The 17,204-nt window shown below is 37.0% G+C and overlaps 6 protein-coding genes across 7 annotated transcripts; 3 read left to right on the forward strand and 3 right to left on the reverse strand.

Annotated features, from left to right (window-relative positions):
* The first annotated feature begins 1,445 nt into the window (after positions 1-1,445).
* On the forward strand, positions 1,446-2,971 carry LOC145912652 (putative phosphoglycerate kinase). The gene has a single exon (XM_083000196.1). The coding sequence runs from the start codon at positions 1,467-1,469 to the stop codon at positions 2,721-2,723; it is 1,257 nt and encodes a 418-aa protein (XP_082856322.1). The 5' UTR covers positions 1,446-1,466; the 3' UTR covers positions 2,724-2,971.
* Positions 2,954-4,233, forward strand: LOC145912653 (trafficking protein particle complex subunit 6b-like). The gene is made up of 4 exons (XM_083000197.1): positions 2,954-3,088; positions 3,149-3,328; positions 3,509-3,592; positions 3,656-4,233. Exons 1-4 carry the CDS (start codon positions 3,002-3,004, stop codon positions 3,779-3,781), a joined length of 477 nt encoding a protein of 158 aa, XP_082856323.1. The 5' UTR covers positions 2,954-3,001; the 3' UTR covers positions 3,782-4,233.
* An 814-nt stretch (positions 4,234-5,047) lies between these two features.
* Positions 5,048-6,798, forward strand: LOC145910748 (max-like protein X). The gene is made up of 2 exons (XM_082997947.1): positions 5,048-5,498; positions 6,098-6,798. Exons 1-2 carry the CDS (start codon positions 5,251-5,253, stop codon positions 6,552-6,554), a joined length of 705 nt encoding a protein of 234 aa, XP_082854073.1. The 5' UTR covers positions 5,048-5,250; the 3' UTR covers positions 6,555-6,798.
* An 85-nt stretch (positions 6,799-6,883) lies between these two features.
* LOC145910747 (NFATC2-interacting protein-like) lies at positions 6,884-9,438 on the reverse strand. Its single transcript, XM_082997946.1, has 7 exons — positions 8,797-9,438; positions 8,623-8,734; positions 8,080-8,178; positions 7,599-7,752; positions 7,341-7,485; positions 7,114-7,241; positions 6,884-7,059 (listed from the first exon to the last, which is right to left on the reverse strand). The coding sequence occupies exons 1-7, from the start codon at positions 8,966-8,968 to the stop codon at positions 6,889-6,891; spliced, it is 981 nt and encodes a 326-aa protein (XP_082854072.1). The 5' UTR covers positions 8,969-9,438; the 3' UTR covers positions 6,884-6,888.
* Positions 9,439-9,467: 29 nt separating this feature from the next.
* On the reverse strand, positions 9,468-10,582 carry LOC145911231 (large ribosomal subunit protein eL22-like). The gene is made up of 4 exons (XM_082998507.1): positions 10,470-10,582; positions 9,951-10,070; positions 9,712-9,833; positions 9,468-9,643 (listed from the first exon to the last, which is right to left on the reverse strand). Exons 1-4 carry the CDS (start codon positions 10,476-10,478, stop codon positions 9,499-9,501), a joined length of 396 nt encoding a protein of 131 aa, XP_082854633.1. The 5' UTR covers positions 10,479-10,582; the 3' UTR covers positions 9,468-9,498.
* Positions 10,583-10,847: 265 nt separating this feature from the next.
* Positions 10,848-16,895, reverse strand: LOC145911229 (uncharacterized). Of its 2 annotated transcripts, none has more exons than XM_082998505.1 (18): positions 16,756-16,895; positions 16,296-16,621; positions 16,073-16,157; positions 15,871-16,010; positions 15,625-15,798; positions 15,459-15,547; positions 15,278-15,389; positions 14,888-14,963; positions 14,637-14,730; positions 14,410-14,575; positions 14,128-14,344; positions 13,907-14,062; positions 12,817-13,742; positions 12,578-12,706; positions 12,350-12,515; positions 12,120-12,215; positions 11,891-12,008; positions 10,848-11,307 (listed from the first exon to the last, which is right to left on the reverse strand). In XM_082998505.1, the coding sequence occupies exons 1-18, from the start codon at positions 16,874-16,876 to the stop codon at positions 11,211-11,213; spliced, it is 3,288 nt and encodes a 1,095-aa protein (XP_082854631.1). In that variant the 5' UTR covers positions 16,877-16,895; the 3' UTR covers positions 10,848-11,210. The 2 variants fall into 2 exon arrangements, with proteins under 2 accessions (XP_082854631.1, XP_082854630.1); XM_082998504.1 differs by having other exon boundaries at positions 10,848-11,310.
* Positions 16,896-17,204: the final 309 nt, after the last annotated feature.

A 17,204-nucleotide genomic window follows, 5' to 3' on the forward strand; every position in this document is an offset into this window, starting at 1 on the left:
AATTTTGCAATTAAAATTTGTTGTGAAGTTGTTTTTAGTAAAGTCGGGTAGCTGCCAGGCTCTGCGTTTTCTTGGCCCGGCCTGTGCGTAACACTCTCATGCACGTAAGGTTTTCTGTCAAGATTTATCAGCACAATTGGTCACATCACTTACATTAACAATCGAAGGCCAAGAAGGCACTTCAGACATCACGTCAGCAAAACAACCTATATATTTTCGCTTTGAATCGGTTGACTTTAGTTGCAGTACTATGGGACCTAACAGCAACTTGGAGCACGTTGCACGTGGTGTGACACATCTTACAAGGTAAGACATTTATACTATACTATGTCGTCATATAGGAAAAGAATCAATTCTACACTATTACGTCATATGAGGGAAACTAGCATTGAATTGCGTCGCGTTTATACGGATTCTGACCTGAATTATATTTTCGCTTGGTCGTAGATGTTTGATAATCCCTATAAAGTGTACTACGTGACCTAGGATTTGTTTGGTTTGCGAAGTTAATTTTCAATGTGTAATAGGCTACGCGCCAGAAAAGCCTGTGGTTAAAAGCATTTACACAGAAATAAAAGCATTCCGTCTCCTCAATGCAGTTTTGCTAGAAGAAGGCACTATATCCAATAAAATTGACACGGTTTTTTTTCTTTCGTTGCATTGGTTCATCTTTAAATCAGAGGTCACAAAACTAAGGTCCACAAAACTAGATTTGTTTAGATTCTGTTTTTTGAAATTTAAACTACTTGCTTCAGGTGCCCTGCACAAGGAGAATTGGTATTAATGATCTTATTGCTTCAGGTGCCCTGCACAAGGAGAATTGGTATTAATGATCTTATTTCAAAAGGTTATGATCACGACCCCCTATCATCACTACTTACATATGCCCTTTGAGATAAAAAGTTTGGTGACCCCTGATCCAATATACTCAAAAATACACTCGCTTGACTCGCTACTAAAAGGCTGGTCTATGCATATTACTGTTGCCAAATGACATAAAATTTCCTTCTGGTGAAAAATAGGGTGAACACCTTAAATTATTCTTTTTCGTGTCACAACAATTTCAACGTTAAATTACTATACACATCATAATTTATTATATTATTATTAAATGGACACAGTCAAATAATCTTGACGATGGTTCACAAACTTTACTCAGGCGTGAATTTGACCTCGCGGTCAAAACAAAACTGAGGCGAGGACTTGCATTGTGTTAATTTCTTCCAAGGTCATGCAGTGCCGCAAAAATGTTTGCAATGTGACATTAAGAAAATACAGTGCATGTTTCATCAACTACAGATTTTGCTTTTGCAGGTCTACGCGACTGGGGTCAGGTAGTGCTATTTTGTTTTATTTTCCAGAGTGTTGGCTTACAATTCAATGTCGTGTGACGTGTATTGTGTACCAAACTTTAAAACATACTATGTATTCATCCTGAAGGTATTTTTAATAAATTAGTTGGAGATATGGCGTTAAACAAACTTTCAATAGACCAGTTGAATGTGGCAGATAAAAGGGTCTTGATGAGGGTAGACTTCAATGTTCCCCTCAAAAATGGAAAAATCACCAACAATCAACGTATAGTTGCTGCATTGCCTTCCATTAAACATTGTTTGGAAAATGGAGCAAAGTCTGTTGTTTTGATGAGTCATCTAGGAAGGCCAGATGGAAGAAAACAAGAAAAGTTTTCATTGGCACCTGTTGCGGCAGAGCTGAAAACTCTTCTTATGACCAATATTGTTTTTCTCGATGATTGTGTTGGGAAAGATGTTGAAGAAAAATGTGCCAGTCCACCAAAAGGTTCTGTCATTTTGTTAGAAAACCTTCGTTTCCATGTGGAAGAAGAGGGCAAAGGTGTAGAAGAAGATGGACAAAAAATAAAAGCTGATCCTCAAAAGGTCAAAGAGTTTCGTGAAAGCCTGACAAAACTTGGTGACCTATATGTAAATGATGCATTTGGCACTGCTCATAGAGCACACAGTTCCATGGTGGGTGTTAATCTTGAAAAAAGAGCATCTGGCTTCCTTGTCAAAAAAGAGCTAAACTACTTCCGAAAGGCACTTGATAATCCGCAATCACCATTTCTTGCAATTTTGGGTGGTGCTAAAGTAGAAGATAAGATTCAATTGATAAGAAACATGTTGTCAAAGGTTAATGAAATGATTATTGGTGGAGGAATGGCATTTACCTTTCTCAAAGTTATAAACAACATGAAGATTGGCAAGTCACTTTACGATGAAAAAGGAGCCGGCATTGTCTTGGAATTGATGGAACTAGCAAAAACACACAATGTTAAGGTTCACCTGCCCACAGATTTTGTAACAGGCAGCAAGTTTGATGAAAATGCTGAGGTGGGGTATTCAACTGTGGAAGGTGGCATTGAAGGTGATTGGCTGGGCATGGACATTGGTAAAGAAAGCAACAAGATCTTTGCTGAAGTGATTCAAAGGGCTAAAACAATTGTTTGGAATGGACCACCAGGTGTGTTTGAATTTCCCAACTTTGCGTCTGGTACCAAATCGATGATGGATGAAGTAGTTGCTGTGACGGCTAAGGGAGCGACCACTATTATTGGTGGTGGTGACACTGCCACATGCTGTGCAAAGTGGAATACAGAGGATAAAGTTAGCCATGTCAGCACTGGAGGTGGTGCAAGTCTGGAGTTGCTTGAAGGCAAAGTTCTGCCTGGAGTGCAGAGCCTTTCTGATAACTGTAGTTTGTAATCAAAATCAAGTTGAATTTGTTCTTGAAAGTTCACAATAACTGCATGTTAACAACTGTTCTGCTTATGTGTTTGCAATGTTTTTGTTTTGACAAAATTATTGTTTTGACTGTTTGTTTCCGTACAATTTGTTTGTGTGCCATATATGTGAAACCATGTATCAGTGATCTATGTTTAAGTTTGCAAGAACATATATTCAGTCAAAATGATTTTATACCCATACAAAATTAAGTTTTTCTCTCACTGCAGCGATTTGTAGTTTAAACTGTGTTTCACATCATGCAAGATGAGGCAGCAAATGTTATGTTTGAACTTTTGCATGATGAGTTAATTTCGTACATATACAAGGATGAAGCTGAAGTGAAGGTAATCATACAAAATACACTTTAGTAATTTGCAGAATATATAAATTACACTTTTTTTCAGTCAAAGCATATTTCCATTTTGGAATCGCATGGGTTCAGGATTGGGCAAAGTTTGGCAGAGCAGCTAACCAAAGACTCTTCAAGATTTAAAGATGAGTTGGAAGTTATGAAATTTGTTTGTCGTGACTTTTGGTCAGCCTTGTATCAGAAACAGGTGGATAACCTTCGAACTAACCATCAGGTGAGGTATTAAATTTGAAAAAAGTTTGCTGTAATATGGGGCATTTGGATTCGAAAACTAGCATACCGAAAATTATTATTGGAAATTTCTTTGTGGGAAATGATGGTTAAATTTGATTTTGGTGAAAAATTTTTGAGGTCATATGTTACATGTATATATATATTTTTTTTTTCTTTGCAGGGAGTGTACGTCTTGCAGGACAATTCCTTCAAGTTGTTAAGAAAAATATCATCTGGAAAGCAGTATTTAGAGTTTGCCCCAAGAGTGAGTGGATTTTGGAAAAAATTATGTTTGCATTTCCTCGGTTTAATGTGTTTTTTTTCACAGTTTTTGGCTGTCCCTTGTGGTTTTGTAAGAGGAGCACTTGCAAATTTGGGTGTAAACAGTATTGTTACTGCTGAAGTCATCAGCATGCCAGCAGTCAAGTTCCAAATCATGATTCAAAGAACTTGAAATGTTGTTGAAAGCCTTGAATGGGTGAAAAATATTTTGTTCAAGAGAGAAATGAACTGCGGAGATTGAATTTGCCATGTTAACTTTCTTGTTGTACGTCAGGCAGCTATTTTCCTGTGTGTTAGCATTTAAAGATAAACATCTGCTGGGCCACAGATAAATCATGATGGTAGTACATCTATAAAGTGTTGGTTGACTTAAACCAAACCAAAAATGCCTTTGTGCGAAAATTAAACTGTTGTTAAAACTATATGTTTTGCAATTATGTTATCTTATGTGTGCAAGGTTTGGGATCAAGGTATTGATGGCCCTTAAACGCAATTCATTGTCATTGTCCCATGTAAATGATCCAAAAAGTGGTGTCCCAAATTTGTGTTTCTTGCAAAACTGAATTTACAAAAGGCACTATTTGTATTTTGTCTGACTGTGCAATATTTGCAAAACAACAAGCATTTTACAAATGAATATCACTTAAATCACAAGAGGTGTGATTTGTTTTCTAGTGGGAAAAATATATAGGTGGCATTTTTTTAAGGTGCATGGCTTTCAATGGGACATGGTTTTGCGTTGCACTTTTTTAACTCCGAAAAGGTAATATGGTATGGTGCTACAGGTGCTACAGGTACTGCAGACACTGCTTACGAGAAAAAAATATATTTGCTATGAAACTACGAAATCGAGCCAAGGCGCCAAATTAATTCTTCAGACACTCTTTGTAAGGTGCAGTTTTTCGCCTTGGATTAATAGGGATGACGCAATGCCTGTGAAAGCTTTCGCACAGCGATTGCCATTATTCGCCCTATGTTGTTTTGGTTTTGAGTATGTATCAAGAAAAGACCAAAGATCATGCTGTATTAAAGTTTTTAAAGAAAAGGTAGCATTTTCGATCAGAGCTTCCACTTCAAGTTATCCTGGGGATTACCCTTTCTTTTGTTCTCTGATCTCAGAACATTTTCCAATTTGCACGTACGACCTTCGTTGACATTGATAGCACGTTATCATCAACGTTGTGGTATATTTATAGTGAGTTGTTGCCTACATTCAGTTATATTTACTCTTGACTGGTATGTGAGAGCAAGGTTGTTATTTGATATGATTTGTTTGATTAATGACGCAAGTACATCGGGATATAGGCGTACCGCATACCGCGTGCCTCAGTCTGGATGTACTTTCATGTGTTTGCTGACATTTTTGCCTACTTTGTGTTATACTAGTCATATTTAGTTTTTTGGTGTAACATTTTTTTTCTGAAAAATTTTCAAGGTAACAATCTAATAGGCCAACAAAATCTTCAGGTTTTTGTTTGTCTGTCAATCTCAAAAACTTGACATTTTGCTGGTCCATCCCACATTGGAAAATGTGGGTATCTGGACAAACAAGGAAAATAAAATGTTGACTGCAGGTCAGTGTTGGTGAGCTTTGGCATAAACTGCAAAAACTGTGGGTTGATTCTTAGTGAAGCAGTAAACATGGCCAACTCAAGTTTCATAGACAATATGTCGTTTGACTTACATGAAACTAACCTCGACATGGACATGGCTATGAGTTCAACAACAAACCTTATGCAAATATCCAATCCTTCAAGTGCTGCTTCCTCTGTGCCTAACACAGATGAAGAAGATGACGAAAGCATTGATAAACTTCAAGCATACAAAGAAAGAAGACGTGAAGCACACACACAAGCTGAAAAGAAAAGGAGAGATGCAATAAGAAAAGGGTGGGTGGAAAGTGCTATTAATCTAATTTATTGCTTGTCAAAATGTTTTTTTTTGGTTGAATCATTCTTTAAAATAAATACCTGCCAACTTTCATGGTAATGGTAAATAAGTAAGCAGCTTCGTTTTGTTATCACTCATATGACAAAACCGGGAGATTGAACAATATACTGAAGGCTTGCGAGTATAAACTGTTATGACTAAGTTATGATTTTGCGATAGCATGCATCAATAAACACTTGGAAGCGACTTGGATGTTTTACTGCCTAGATCTGGGTGGTCTAACACTGGGCCAACATGATTTCTTCCAATCTGTTGAGCACATCAAAATATTCATCATCTTTTCAACATAATTTTTTTTTTAAATACTGGTACAGTGTAAAATTTGTAGTGTGGTAACTTAACTGGTGAGTACGAGTAGCAAATGTCAGACATCGACAAAAGGTGATGGCTTGCCAAATGATTAAGAGTCCATTACTTCAATACTTTGTTATACACTTGGTCAACATATTTTGGTGTGTGCATATAGGTTGGCATACATTTGGCCTTTACTCACGAACTTTGACTACTATAAATAGATTGTGACCTCTGCTATTTTCAGATATGAAGACCTTCAAGGCCTTGTTCCAAACTTATCATCACAGAGTGATTCTGTAGGTTCACAAAAGCTTAGCAAGGCAGTGGTTTTGCAAAGGTCATTGGGTTATATTGAGTTCCTGCAACAACAGCAGAAAAAACAAGCTGATGAACTGAATAAACTGAGAAAAGAGAAGATGGCTCTCTCCATTATGAAGGAAAACTATGAACGGATTTTAAGGGATCAACAGTCTAGTCAAAATACTGCTGGTGGTGTTGTACCTGAAGAAGTAAAGTTTCATGTTTTTCAGGAACTAATGGAAAGAATGTTCCAGACTTTTAATACAAGTGTTTCTACTAATGACTTTCATGAGCTTTCTCATGGTGTAATTAATTGGATTGAAGACCAGTGCAAACCACAAGCACTAAGAAATGCTCTAAAAGAGGTTTTAATTAGATTAAGAAATCAACAGCTTTTGTAAGGCACACATCTCGCATTAATTGACCAGATTCCCTGAAACATGTGCCAAGCATACGTTGTAATTTTTTTTTAATTTGTTCAACTTAAATGCACTGTCTAGTGGAAATCTGCCTTATAACACTGGGTAAATAGTTTTTGCTATGTTTTCTTTCTATACTGTATTACTGGCATCTTCAGAAACACTCTGTGTGAAATCAGTATTTAACCAAACAATTGTGACATACAAAATAAATATATGAATACATATCACCACAGTAAGTTGCAAAAAATATATTTTGTGAAGGTCATTTACAGAAGTGAAAATAAGCAACACTGAAAACATAAAAAGTGCAGTATTATTTTGTATGCTTTATTAAAACATCGATGCAGTCACCAGTCTCCAATTCAAGTTCTTCCGGTGTAGAAGATGCAGAAATTACATCACCATCAAATTGAAAGGAAAGGTCATTTAGTGTCTGTCTAATTGATGCAGCATAACTTTGCAATGCATGCTGCAATGGTTGGTACTGCAAAAACACCTTGTTTGTATTGGTTATAGGTCACTAACTAAATCACTGTACCTTATTGACATTGAATGATTGCTTTGTTTTTTCATATATGCACTGAAAGTGGATCTGGAGGTTAGCGGATTTGCATTTGCTGGACTGCTGACTTTTAGCAAGAACATCTTTGTTGACAAGTACACAGTCTAAAATAGTCAGGAATTAGGTTAACCAACAGAAAGAAGGCACAAAGCTAGGAAAGGTTTGGTAATAAATCTATTGAAAGTTGTATGGTCAAGCCTTACCAATAATATCTGCAACTGTCATGCCCACAGATGTTGGTGTGTCTGAAGGATTAATGGTGCAGTCATTTAGGGTCATTATCAACAGGTCTTTTGAAGTGTGATGTTTCGAAGCAAGTTCAGAAAATATAGGTGAAAACGACAAATGCTACAACAAAATATTTATATTGAAGATAACTTACCAATCAATTGTTATATACTTGCTATTCAATGTAACCAAAGTGTATTATCATTTGAAAATTGGACTGTAAGTTTTTGTACCTTTTCATGTGGAAATTTAAAGACAGTTGAATGAAACCGAACTTTCACCATCAGATAATCATGACATTCTTCAGATAAAACATTGCTGCCATCATCAATGGATTCATTAAGCAACTCTGTAGGCTGGGCATGTGATCTTACTGCAGCAACATTTCTGCAAATAAAGCAAGCATTTAGTACTTTCGCATCATGAAACTGACATAGTACTTGGACTGCTACGAAGAGCCAGTTCCATTACATTATGTGTCAACACCAACAGATTGTTTAAATCATAAATTACCTTTGTAATTTTGCATTAATTTGGGATAAAACAAAATACAATAATGTTTGCTTGCTGAATACTGCTCTTCTGGAATAATGTTTGCATTGTCAAGAATATTTGAGACGAGCAGTAAGAATTGTACATATTTGTTTTTGATAGTTATAAATGTTGTATGCTACAAAATAATGATTGGAAAAATTGTACACAAAACAAAGATACTTTAACAGGCGCTTTCTTTTTCTTTCAACTGTTGATGGATTTTTGTTGATGACTTTCTCAACAGGGGGTGGAGTAATAGGTCTTGCTTTGATAGGACTTCTGTCAAAAGAACACACAAATACAATTATTTCTTACAAACCTTAAAGGGATTTACTGGCATCACCACCAAGGCATTGTGACCAAGATTGACCTTTTCCTCTGAGTGAGATATGAAAAATCAAGCTCCCGGTTTGAACTTTACCAGGCTGAGTAAGCTACAGGAGCTCAAAAAATAAAGACAGTATATAATGGTCAAGACATACTGGGCGCAAGCTCACAACTTGTCAGGTGTTTTACATTGACGTAATGGATCTGTACTACCTAATCAGACAACATCATGTCTTCACATGATAAGGTAGGTGCGCGCTATTGCAAAGGTCCTTACTTGGCAATCCCAAGTATCGTATTTAGATTCTTAGGTTCACTGGCATTGCAGCCAAGCTGAAACAAAGCCACATCTACATTGTGGGAGCTTAAAATATTTTAGTATAAAAAATCCCTTACTCTTCCCCAATAATTTGCACATCATCATCTGATGGCAGCGAAGGACAAAGAAGAGAACTGTCTTGCTCTGATGTGTCCTGATTTGCCACTGCTTGACCAATTGCAACAAATTCTACAACCATAAATATATTATACTAACAAACAAACGAAGTAATTCCACTCAAGACTGCTTACCCTTGTTGTTGTTCATTTGATGTAAAATCCTCTCGTCAACTTGCTTGAGCAGTGGCTCAATTTTGTGCGAGTACAAGTTGACGGGTTGATTCATGTGATCTTGGTTTAAAACGCGCTTCCGTCTCTTTACTGCCTTCACCACAAAAGGAATATCTTCTTCACTTGAACTCATGACAATTGTGTATATATGTGAGTAATAAACAAGTTACAACGTTTCTTTTATGTGCTCTTCAATTGCAGTATGGGCCAACGAACCGTTCACACCAACGTTATGTACAAGTACAATCTAGGAATCCAATAAGACTTTCGCGCTTTGGAAATATGGTAAACCCCCTGTTTCGAGATTCAACAATTTGCTATTTGATTTTCTGTGCTAATTAAAATTTTTTTTATGGTCCAAAAAAACACCTTGGTATAATTACCACACACGTTCTACTTCGCAGGTTAAAAACAGCAAATGTAGTCAGCCTAACAAAAAAAAAAATTCTTTGTGATCGTAGGAATCGATGATCTGAATAGTGTACGTTTGCATTTGTGTGTTAAAAGACCAACTACAGTTCCGCGTTTTCATAAAAGTACCATCGAAGCAGCCTGTGGTCCGAACTCCTATGACAAATCTATCGCGAACCCAATGCATCTGCATACTATGTCAGTATTATTCAAAACACAAATTCTTGTTTCTGGCAACGCCGTTTATTTATTTTAATCTTCTTCTTCCTCTTCATCCTCATCGTTGTTGATCTGGAAGTATCTCAGCTCATAGTTATCTTTGGAGGATGCCACCACCCTCAACCAATCCCGAAGGTTATTCTTCTTTAGATACTTTTTGGTGAGGTATTTCAGATATCTAAAAACAGTTTAAATGTCACAGAACTGTTGCCCAATGCAGTAGCCTACCAACACTTTGTTTCACACCTTTTTGAGAATGGAATCTCACAGGTGATCACAATCTTGCTCTTTAGGGTCTCAATCACCACTTGCTGGCCAAGATTATTGGTCTTGCCGTTAACCTTAATGCGGTCTCGCAGAAACTGCTCCTATACACAGAAACAAGAAATTTGGAACTAGGGAAGTTGGCCCTAGCCCGAGCAGTTAGAACAAATACCACAAGGAATCTGTCCAGTGCGCAGGGTTTTACAATAAGATCAACTTACAAAGTTAGATGCATCAACAATGCCATCTTCAACTGGATGCGTGCAGTCCAGAATAAACTTTTTTGCAGTAGTTTTCTTCTTCTTGCCCTTTCCTTTCAGGGGAGGAGATTTCTTTGAAGCCTAAAATTTTCACAACATTTCTATCAACTGTTCAACACATACTTACGAACAATACCCATGCCGCGTATTTCAAACATAACTAACAAAACAACATCAAATGCCAAATTGTACTGCAATGCTTTTTATTAGCTTTACTTGAAACTACATTGGTTTAGTAGGACTGGTTATTAGGTTCCAAAGCATTGTCAGGATTACATACTGCTATTTTTACCCATACATGTTTTTCAAAGGGCAGCGTATTGGATATTTAAAAGCTGAAAACTTAACAATCACAAAGCCTATGCTCACGAGAATACCACATTTAAACAAATAATAGCGATCATTGTCAGACGATTTCAAAGACATACTTGATTTATTTCTGTCATAACGAAGTAAATTTACGACCAGCAAAAAACTCACCACTGCCATCCTGGATCACTGGTCGAAAAGAACGTGTTCAGGCAATCGAGATGCCGCATTGACTGGCTATAGTCTCAACGCAGACTTTTTAATAAATAAATATTTTTGGGGAGTTTAAGCTACAATAGACTTCTAACTATTTGAAGATTAAGGTACAAATGTTCGTCCAATCAATCATATAAAATCATTCTTTCAATTAGCCAGTCACAAACAAGTTTCCCAAAAATTGGTGTTGTACAACGCCATGTTTGGGGGATTAACGGTAAAATTAACAATCATTATTCCGTTCCCACGACAACCTGGTAAACCAATAACTCGATGTGTGTCCATGCCACCCAAAAGTTGGATATAAAGCAAAAGAGAAAATTGCATGGCTTTTATTGTTAAAATGGCGAATGCAGCCTTCGAGTCAAAAACAAACGTAAATAAATTAATCACACAACCGAAACATTTCATTCAACTGAACACAAACGATGCTGCAGCTAACTATAGGTAGCTGTTAAAACATAAACATCTACAATGAAAACATTACAACAGAAACTACACATAAAAACAACAATTTTGCAATACGATTGTACTACAGTACAATAAACATAGTTGCATCCAGTTAGGCACAAAATATTCTTTGGATAAAATTATTTGGTCAAATCATAAAAATCTTTATATTACACTAAATGTACAACAACAAGATATATACAGTTTAGCAATGTTTTTTTTCATGGAACAAAGAGTGCATTTAAGTTAGGCCATAAGCTTGGAGCGTTTGTGCAACGTTGTTAAACTGCCGTCGTCGCTGGATCCAGCATTCATCAGATCAGTATAGTTGGTGGCTGAAGACCTGCTAAAATAATTTTTGAGTGGATGCCACTAAAAACAGTTACGTCTATACTCAATTATATTATCCTACAAGTTGGGCACTAAAAACAATATTACCCTACCCTTCAACAAAACTATCCACTAATTTGTGACATCACATACCTATTCAAATCTTGCCTGGGTGTACAGTTGTTGACAAGCTGCATTACCTCACCAACTGAACCACTTAAAAACTGAAAACTAATGCAAAAAGCTGTAACTTCTGTTTACCAACTCACTTATAAATCCTTGCAAATTATTATGAACTAAAAAGTAGGTACATGTCACATTATCTCAGACGAGCTACAAATATCTCCAATCTGAATTGCCCATTGGTACTCTTTACTTCTTTGTACCTTGGATAAGATACAAAGTCTGCATATACTGCTTGCTCCTGAATATCTTTCATGCAATATTGATACGCCGGCATGGAAATCATCATTCCATCATGGTTTACTGACCTTTGCTGCCCACAGCAACCCCACTCAGCAGGAGAAACAGTTCTGAAGCAAGCAAACATGCCACTGTTTGTGTGTACAATTTATTATCATTTAAAAATATCTTACCTGGATGCACCATGGGGAAATATGTGGTCAAGCTCTCCCAAAGAACTTATGCTAGAAGTTGGTCGACTGGCAGTGGGTATATTAATTGGTGTATTAACAAGGCTTGGAGTGACATAATCTGCAAGCAAACAGATTGAATTACAATTATAGACATTGTAAAAAAAACACTGTAACCAAACATGTTGTGGGAGTTTTGTTTTCAGTTAGAAATCATTTTCAAAATCCTTACCGCAGATTGGAGAGGCAAGATTGTTTCTCTTGAGTAGCTCTTCATGAGACACTGGACAAAACTTTACATTCTGCCCCTGGAGAGATTGGGAAGGTTCTGAAAGATGGATTTTTGCTAAAACCGGCGAACAAGTAAACTAACCTTTCTGTGCCTGTTTAAGACACTTCTTATTTGAAAAGTTCGTATTACCAACAGGTTTATCTGATTTCTATCTGACCCATATTTATTACCTGGTGTTTCTTTGATTAGAGTGGAACAACTGATATCTTGTGCTGTTTCAAATGCAGCATTGTGTGTGTTCCAGTTACTATACATTTCTTCCCCTGTTAGGTTTTCCTTTTCCTTACAATTAACATCATCTACTTCTTTTCCAGCAGTTGGTCTTTCAGCCAGTGGCTGTAAACAAAATCCTTATGTAATTTAAATGCGTAATAACAGTTTTTGTGTAATAAACTAACCTTAACAGGTAGTGCTGGACTACTTGGCAACATTATTTCTAAAACCTCTGGGTCATCGTTTTCATCAATCATGTTCAATTTTCTAGAGGACACTTTACGCTTTTTATGTTTTTGTGCTCCAATCGCATCCTGATCAAAAAATTTCCGTATTGGTATAAATAAGCATAATGTTATCCACAGATAGAGGCAATAACAAAAAAGTCCTAAAGCCCACTCAGTATAGGACAAAAAAAATTTACCTTCTGATATTGCAGTGAGTTCAGTTGCTGAATTTTTGATTTCTGTGTCAAAAAGTAGTCAGTAACACCCTGAAATATTTTTACTGGCTTTTGCGGCTGCTTTGGTCCTGTCTGGTAACCATGCTGCTCCAGTCTGGTAACAAGGTTTGTAACCACTGATCCACCACCAATTCCTTTGTTTTCAACAACTGACTTCTGTACAATGCAATTGCTCAATGATGACAAGTTGGTCAACACAGGTCTACATGTGTTCTCATTGGGAGAAAACAACTTCACCCCTGCTGGTTTCTTCATGTCGATTTTTACAAAGTTGTTTGCTGGCAGCAATTTCTTGCCCTTTTCCTTCAGTTCTGCACCAGCATCGACGACAAAACTGCTCCCAAACGAAGCATTATTAATGTGTTGTTGTGTTAAACCAGTTTGGGAGGGGTTTATTAAAATCTTAATAGGCCGGTTAACCTTAGCAGATTGGACAGTCTGATTGTTAAGATTGATCTTAATCAAGGGCTTTTGGCTGCCAGCTGGTTGCAAGGGCTGCATTTTCCGAATTCTGGGCCTTGGATGGGGTAAACACTGCTGTTGTACAAAACTGGGCAATGGAGCAGCATGGGGTGCAACAACGAGTGGCTGCATGGTACTGTTGGGAGGTAAGAACTGTACAGAAGAAACTGGAACAAGAACCCGACCATCACTGCACACAATCGTTTTTGCATTTGACTTCGAAATTGGTGCTTTTCTGGGCAGCTGTTGGTCTTTGTTTGGTATTTTAGTTACTGTTTCCTGAGTGTGCTTTTGGGTAGTGGAGGAGTATGCACCGGATGTTACACTGTCCACCGCTTTAGAAATGCTTTGTTGCTGTTGCTTCAGGTACGCCAAACTTAACTTGGCTGGTGAGCTTGACTCAGTGTTCACGTTTTGTGGTTTATCTGCAAACATTGTGGAAATTGGAAATAGGCAAACTGTGGAATTTCTCACTTTAAAGTGTTCTTTGAATGAAAATAATTGAAGAATAATCGTTTATGCTTTCAAGCTTAAAAATTCCTAATATGCCAAGAGTTGCTTGCACAAAAATTCTATCGCATCACCATACCTTGTTTATGTGCCTCTTTGGCAGCAAGACACTTTGCTTTCTTTTCCTTGTGCTGTGTAAATGCCTGTTCCACATTACATGCAGATAAGAGTCTTGACATAGGAGAAGGAAATCGTTGGCGCAGAAGTTCAAGCTCCTGTCGAAACACTTCATCACCTGCAAATTAAAAGTTTAATTTCAATTACAAAGTTTGTTATGAATAAAAAGTATTTGGGACTTACTGTTAAAAGAAGAGTCAAGTGTCTCGCTATGTGGCATTTTTTCAGCACTTTCAATCTTGTCAGTTTCTGATACTGTAACTGCAAGATTTCCTGATGATGTAATCTTGCCGGGGGTGACCACCATGTATCCGCCACTTTTAAGAGGGGTGGCAATTGATAGCCTGCCTCTTTTTATGGGAGTTTCATAACACATATCACGCCGTTCTTGTTCAGCAACCTACAAAGTTAGTGTTTTAGCAGAAAATGTCCCAACAATAAAGTGAAAAAAGACAAAGCACAAACCTCGCACAGGCTGGACAAGTTTCCATCCTTTGCCACTGGAACAACCATTTTGAATTCAGGCGAAGACCATAAGTTGGTTAAAGGGGATTTTAATAACATCTTTGGACTTGCAGCAGTGCCAGCTTTGACTGGTGTCTTTTTGTAAACTATATCAGGTCCAATCCACCTAAAACAAAAAGTATGTATTTCCTAGGTTTAATGTCAGATGAATTTATAATTAGCATTACCTGAAAGCAGGCTTTTTTCTGGAACACAGTACTTTCTTGATCAGCTTTAAACTGGTCAGTATATTGGCAATGTCATAAAGGCGTCTGACTTTGGCTGAAAAGGCACATGTTCAAATGTTTTGTTACATGATGATGTACTTAGTGTGGTTTGTATATACATCATTTAGTTAAACATTTAAATTTTTTTGTGGAATATTGAAAGACAAAACAAATTCCCATAAACAAGATATTTCACTGTGGGCACAACTCACTTTTGTATTTATTGTCTGCTGGGTTACCATTGGTGATTAATACTCTAGCAGCCATATCAAGTGAAACCAACTGGTGCTGTGAAAATATCATGTTAATTGGTCCATCATAATTAACTTAATAGTTTTTATGCACAAGCAGCTGTAAAGACTTCTTTTCATGGCACTATTTGAACAGCTTAGGTCCTAAAATGTTTGCTAGGATGCACTTAAAGATAATCAGGAAGCACTTAGTTCCCTTAATCCAGATGCCAATAGCTTGGGGACAAATGTTGTTGAAGAAGCTTGCATATATTTGTCTAATATTATTGCCCTGTATTCTTATACATGACATTAAATATATTTTTTTTACACTGTTTTTTTTAGTCTCCAAGTTTTGGACATGTTACTTACAGGCTGGACAAGAAAAAGGGTTATAAACTTTTCACTGAGTTTCCCAAGTGATTTGTTTCTTCGTTTAACTGCCAATGCCGATTCTGGAGATGATGGTGCAGAAGTAGAAGGGCTGTTTTGGCAAACAGGTATTGGATTAGAATAAATGCACATTGATTAATTGTATAACATTAAACTGTACCTTTTAGGTGTAAGAGGAAGCTTGAAATCACTTAGTCTGTTAAAGTTGTTTCTTAACTCGTTTGCATCACCGTTAAGTTCAGCTTTCCTCTTTAAAGAAAAATACAAAATTGTAGTATTTGTGGAAACAACTTTGCCTTCTGATTAAATGTTACATTTGTTCTTACTCTAATTTTGCACAAGGTATGAGTGAGGCCATTTCTTCCTCTCCATATATAGTTGTTCTTTGCCAGTCTTGTTACAACTCGAATAGCTTCAAGTACATTTATGATGTCATATATCCTGCGCCTTCCAACACACAATTTGTTTGCAGCGTCATCCAAACATATTGACACATTTTCCTAAAAAAAATTATATATAAACATTTTGAAAACACTATATATATACTATAAACATGCATCACGTTTTAATACCTGAGGATGCTCTGGATAAAGGCGCAAAAATCTGTGACAAAGCAAACCAAGTGATTTTTCTTTTCTGTTGAAAGGTCGAGCTTGAGCCTTGTTGCACACATTGTTTTCAATGGTTGTCACAACTCCAACATTTTCTTTCTCTATTTGTGTAGAAAAATATATTACACCACAGAAGTCACGGAAATTCAACATTTATTACTACCATCACTTCCAAAATCACACTCCACAATTGACAACTGCTGTTCTTGGCCTTCTACAAGCACGCTGTCTTTGTCCGTGGAATCATTCTGATAAAACATAATTCATAACTACTCTCTGACACACACTACATCGTTCTAAATCTTATAATATTGTATGAATGGGTTTATATTTGTATAAACCCATTGATATTTGTATGTAGAATGGTTTTTAGCATGGCATCTTACTGAGACTGAGTGGGTAAACAATTCTTTTCTTCGTTCGTAGTTCCTGATTTCTGGGCTTGCAGCGTGAAGCAGAATTTTAAGGTTAGCAGTGGGAGTCAGAGGATCAACAGAATTTTCACTGGCTGGATTTTTCTTTGGTGTCATGTCAGTATTGTTACTTGGATGCAGAGCAGTTTTGAGACATTGTTGCACATCAACACTAGTTTTACTAATCATAGATATGTCAACAGATGATTCTGAACATCTTGCATCAACTTCTAATGAAGCACCAACAAATGGCAGGTCTGAAACATCATCAAGGTTATCCCAGGATTCCTCATCTGAGCCTAAAAGGTATAGAAAGTGTCAGACCTCTTTTTTAAAATACAATGTGGCTGTTAGTGTTGTAACAAGTTAGAGAAAATGTAGTGCGACAAACATTACTGTTCCACAAGTGTTTTCCAATAAGCAACCAACTTACCATCTTCAATATCTTGTCCTCTAAGAGCGTCTTCAATGGCACTGGATAAAGGTTGAAACTTTTCCCAACCAGAAATTGGCTCCATATCTTTCTTATTGTGACATTCACCTTCCGATGCCATATTTTTATTTTATCATATAACCTGAGTTTAAGAAGCAGGAACCAACAGCTCATGCACCTGACAGTTTTACATTTCTAATACCAGTGGGGTAAAAAAAACATAAAATTATTATTGTTGACTGTAGCCTAAAACTGACAAACTGTCACCACAATAGTTTTTGTTATCAACGCTATTAATAACGCATTCTCCATGTTTACCGGTACTGTCATTCCGACACACAACTCCGCGTCAATATCCTATTCAAAGGCCGCGAGACATTGCGCGAAAAACGGAATCAAACTTCGCGCGTAAAATTCCCTCTCACGGCGGCACCACTTGCGCGCTGGTG

Source organism: Ascidia mentula, chromosome 8 (genome assembly GCF_947561715.1).
Source record: "Ascidia mentula chromosome 8, kaAscMent1.1, whole genome shotgun sequence".
Classification (NCBI taxonomy): Eukaryota; Metazoa; Chordata; class Ascidiacea; order Phlebobranchia; family Ascidiidae; genus Ascidia; species Ascidia mentula.